The sequence below is a fragment of the Arachis ipaensis genome, chromosome B08, assembly GCF_000816755.2.
Source record: "Arachis ipaensis cultivar K30076 chromosome B08, Araip1.1, whole genome shotgun sequence".
Taxonomy (NCBI): Eukaryota; Viridiplantae; Streptophyta; class Magnoliopsida; order Fabales; family Fabaceae; genus Arachis; species Arachis ipaensis.
This window is the reverse complement of record NC_029792.2, coordinates 93,227,420-93,232,218: the sequence shown is the minus strand read 5'-3', so window position 1 is coordinate 93,232,218 and position 4,799 is coordinate 93,227,420. Positions and strand designations below refer to the sequence as shown.

Genomic DNA, 4,799 nt, shown 5'->3' with positions numbered 1-4,799 from the left:
TGTTACAACGATTTAGTAAGATATTGTAAATCAATTTATCTTAAATCGTTTTAAGTTACATCAATTTATATAAAAAGATAATTTGAAAACAAAAATTAAAATAAGATAATCTAGTAATATTGAAAGCAAATCAATTTAAAAGCGTGATTTACCCTTAAATAATATAATTTAAATAATAATAATATATATTTATTATCAATCATGTTAAGGTGTATACTAAAATCAGTAATTAATATAAAATACACATTAAAATTAAAATACACATAAAAAATAAATTAAACTACATATATTTATAGATAAATATATAGCGACTCAAAAATATTTGGTAACTAAAAAAATTTAGCTAAAATCAGCTAGAGCTTGCCTTATTTAAAGCAATTAATGAATGTTAAATAAGACAAGTTTTGACTGCTTTTTTTTTGTCTTTCTAATATTACCGATAGCGATTGATATGGTGGTTGATTTTTAGTATGGACATAACATTGTTGATTTATTATATCTCTTAAATTGATCCAAACGATAATGCAATTACTATAAATATACAGATATTTCGTTTATAGTGAGAACAAAATTTATTTTGAATTCTACCTATCTCGTTTGCAAATAAAATATGGACAATTAATTTTTTAATTATTTTATTTAAAGTATAAACGAGATATGTATATATTTATCAGGTTTGTAGTATACTCAACCGTAAGAATATAATTTTTTTATAATTATATACTTTAATAAATAAATATTTAATTTATTTATATAAAACAATCCTACGTATATGAATGTAACTCATTAACTAACTTGGAGAAATTATAGAAAAAGAAATTGTATTGCCAAATTATACCAACATATGATGGAGGAACAACTGCTCATGCTCGTCTCTTTATTTATTTCAATAGCAAATGGATATACATATATAGCACTCAGATTTTGAAATAACATGAAAATGTCATTCTAGATAATGTTATATAATTATTCACCTATGAAATTTATAATTACTTTTTTGCATGTCCTTCATACATATATATTATCCTGAATGGGTTGAATAAGTAATGATAATATGCGATTCTTGATTTGAGAATATTGAATGCTATGGCCATCTCCATGTTGGTACATGCATAGTGCCATTCTTCCAAGGTTCATAGCAATTTCTTTGAAGCGCTTAGACAAAGAAGAATCATGAGCTGTTTTGTTCATCTTCTTCCATACTATGCTTAACATGGATTTTATGCGCTCACGTGCATCTGTTTCAGAAACTTCATTTTCGTTCATCAAACATTGAATTGACTTAATGAAGTCACCAGTCTCATTCTCACGCTGTCAAGGAAAACAAAACATAGAATTTATTGGCATAGTTTAAAAGAACATTTTCTAAAACGAATTAAATTTTTTTTAAATAAATAAAATAATTATTTAATTTTTTTTTAATTTTAAATTAGAGACAAATTGAGTGTGCCAAGTCCAATTCGAAAATAGCTCGGTCCAGCCTCACGCGATGGGAAGCAGTTCGGGGACTTCCAACCCGATGTGCAAACTAAAGTATGGATTGCAAAAGTTTTCCTTTTTGAGAAACTAAACGACTCTTATTTTGTGAACTTTAATTTTTAGGTCTAGTCAAATAATTAGTCCGGTTATTAATTCAAGAGCTACGTAATAAAAACTAATAGATTTCACCAAGAAAAATGAAAAAAAAAAATACTATGTTATTTGGGAATAAATGACATGTGTGTGTTAACTTATATTATTTTTTTTATCTTGTTTTTGTAACTATTTGGTCTTAGACGTTCACTTATTGTTTGACACGGTTTAAGAATTATGTAAAGAACATGATTGAGAGATATATATAGCAAAGAATTAATTAAGGATATACCTCATATGTTCCCTGGTCATTAGCAAGGCGTAAAATCATTGATGAATATTTGATGACGTCAGAGTACTGAAGCAATTCGTCTTCTCTAAATGATTGTGGAATCAGAACATAAGTGTGAACAAGTATAACAGGTGCACTTATGGAGACCCATGCATTCTCTATGTATTCTTCGAAGCTTGGAGTATATCCACTATGATTCCACTTTTTTTCAATAAAATATGATTTGCATAGATCTATCCACTGAAAATTTTAAAATTTCAATTAGTTCACACATACACTATGAATAAGTTATGTGCAATATTTATTTCTAGAAATATTCTTTGAGCTACTTTTTGGTGTCACTATACATATATATAGTAAGTAAAAAGTTAAAACATCCAATAGAAAAGGAAGGAATGATGTATAGGATTCACATTATGTTTTATGACTTATATCTGATGTGTGACTTTTTCCTCAAGTGATAATACATTACGTTATTAGGAATTAATGTTGTATACTTTGTCAAATTTAGATATATAATTGATGTAATTGAGATTTAGAGACTATCTTAATATATGCAACCAATTTTTAAGAATCATTTTGAAACTTAATTCAGCAAATTGGAAAAACAAAAATTTGAAACTAATAGAAAACTAATAGGGATGGTAATAACTAATTAATAGCTTACCGATTTCTGTAGGTATGGAGTGACATTGTAGCCATGATCTTTGAAAATTTCATATGCCAACTCATTCACAAAGTTATAAAGTGCTAGGAAGCACAATTTCATGTAATCTGGGAGATTATCAATGGTAAATGGATCCCATCTGAAATAACAAAGTTATAAGCATTTTATTTAATTTCTATTGTAAAAATTTCAAATAATCTAAGGTTGTTAGTAGCTACGCCAAAAGATATGACTGAGTAATAATAATCATTGCTAACCTTTCAATTGCATCTGTAAAAAGCTCCAACTCTTCGAAGGTTCCATAGACATCATAAACATCATCAATGGTGGTGATTAGGGCATTGACCTTTGTTATGACCGTTCTTAAATTCGCAAACTGTGGCTCAAAATTGTTTCCAACAGTCCAAATGTAATTCTCTACCATCCTATCTCTTGCAAAGCTTAACTTGTCACCAAGCCCAGTGTTCTTCCACCATCTTTAAAAACAACAACAAAGGTTTTGGCATTAGTATTAGGAAGTTTAATTGGAATATTTATATTATTAAATTGGTCTCTCTCATAATTTTTGGTTTGGACATATAATTTAGATCTTTTAAAGTAAAAAAATTTGTGAAGTAATAAAATAAAAAATTAATCATCATTAATGTTATAATTTTTATGAAATGTGTATTTTACTATCTTAATTTAAGAATGATTAATTCTTTAATTTACTATTTTATCAATTTTCTTATTTTAGAAGATCTTGATCCGAAAGCATATCTATAAATATACACAAATTCTAGTTAATATGTATCTTTATTTATCAATTTATACTAAAAATTGAAGTCTATATTAATCATACCCTGATGAGACTTTGAGTTCCTCTTGGTATATTGTCTGAAGAATGTTGAAATCCAATTTAGCTAACTGAAGTAAAAGTGGATTCATGTTTTTCTTTTGTTCATATGCATTAATGAACCGTTGAGCCTCCCATCTAGGAATTCTCCAATGTAATGGAAGCTCCAAAGCTTGATTAATTAGGAGTGATAAGTAATGGTCATGATGATCATTACATTCTTATCCTTCTTTGAGTTATCCATCATGTTGTAAATATTGTCCAACATGTTCCTTATTTCATTATTAAAATGATAGGCCACTCCAAGTCTTTGCAAGACATCAATAAGCTCAAGTTGATCAACACTATTTTCCGCTTTGAAAAGCATCATTCTTACTTCCTCCCTTAGCATTTGGCTTTTCTCTACGTACACATCTCCCTGCATTATTGATAATTTGACCACATTGATTAATTAGTTTTTAGTGCTTTTTTGGCCGGCATTAAATCAATAAATCACATTTTTTTTTTTTTGGTGACTTTTATTGTGTTTTTTGCTTGTTGGCACTTGGCAGCAAAATCAAGCATTTATGTAGGTGATGAATGCAAACAGAGCTTTCTTTATATGTTTATATAATAATATCGTGTTCCTCATTTATCAGGCGTGTTAAATCGTACTGTATATATAATGATTAACTACAATCACATCACTTCAAAATTATCTGAATGTAGATTTTGTGTCTCTTGACTCTCTTCTCTTTTGTATGGTAAACGTTTTAAACGTTTTCATATTGATTATTCAATTTACTGTTTACTATTCTTAATGAATATAAGATATATAAAAAATATTTAATAAATGTTTAAAATGATATATAAAAAATGTGTTCTGGCTCAGCCCAACTGATGGAGTCTACTAAAATACCACACAGATCCATTCTCCATCTATATAACGTGACGTCCCACACGTGTTTTGATCTCTCGAAGAGATCTTGACAGTTAGCGGATATTTTTGAGAAATTGGGTCCTGGCAAAAGAGGGTCCATCCGGATAATTTGGGATAAAAAGAGAGGGACTTACTCTCTTCTCAGGTACGTCATTACAACCTCAATTAGCCACTTCATCATCGTATGGACTCTTACTTTAGCATTGAAGTGTCCTTGCAGGTGGCCCCATCCGCTGACCAACCGACGACTCATAGGTTCGATCCCTCACCTCAATCCTCTCATTCAAGTCCTGATCCTCACTTTCAACGATCTCTCCATCAAAGTCCAGGCAATAGTCGACTTCTTAGTAGAAGTGGTCGGCGAATCTCCCAAAGCCCCAAACATGTGGTGTGTAAGACCCAAAACTTTTAAAAAATCTTATTATGAGCCAATTTTAATTTATTTATTTATTCATTAAAGACTTTAATTCCAGAAATAACTTTATTAAAGGTAATTAAATTAAGTTTGGATAAA

At 29.0% G+C, this 4,799-nt stretch overlaps 1 protein-coding gene and 1 long non-coding RNA gene across 2 annotated transcripts in view; one reads left to right on the top strand and one right to left on the bottom strand.

Annotated features, from left to right (window-relative positions):
• On the bottom strand, nt 849-3,761 carry LOC107614547 (alpha-terpineol synthase, chloroplastic). The gene is made up of 5 exons (XM_016316738.2): nt 3,373-3,761; nt 2,789-3,007; nt 2,532-2,670; nt 1,865-2,104; nt 849-1,311 (listed from the first exon to the last, which is right to left on the bottom strand). The coding sequence occupies exons 1-5, from the start codon at nt 3,456-3,458 to the stop codon at nt 1,009-1,011; spliced, it is 987 nt and encodes a 328-aa protein (XP_016172224.2). The 5' UTR covers nt 3,459-3,761; the 3' UTR covers nt 849-1,008.
• LOC110265971 overlaps nt 3,675-4,799 on the top strand; it is a 13,799-nt gene continuing 12,674 nt past the window's right edge. Inside the window, exon 1 of the long non-coding RNA XR_002352690.1 lies at nt 3,675-3,820. This is a non-coding gene — a long non-coding RNA (uncharacterized LOC110265971). The remainder of the gene's footprint in view (nt 3,821-4,799) is intronic.

Excerpts from the sequence above, each read along its gene's own strand:
- LOC107614547 (XM_016316738.2), bottom strand. The coding sequence starts at position 3,458 with ATGAATCCACTTTTACTTCAGTTAGCTAAATTGGATTTCAACATTCTT. Across the intron at positions 2,671-2,788 it reads TTTACAGATGCAATTGAAAG|ATGGGATCCATTTACCATTG; the intron begins GTTAGCAATGAT and ends TTGTTATTTCAG. Across the intron at positions 2,105-2,531 it reads CTCCATACCTACAGAAATCG|TGGATAGATCTATGCAAATC; the intron begins GTAAGCTATTAA and ends TAAAATTTTCAG.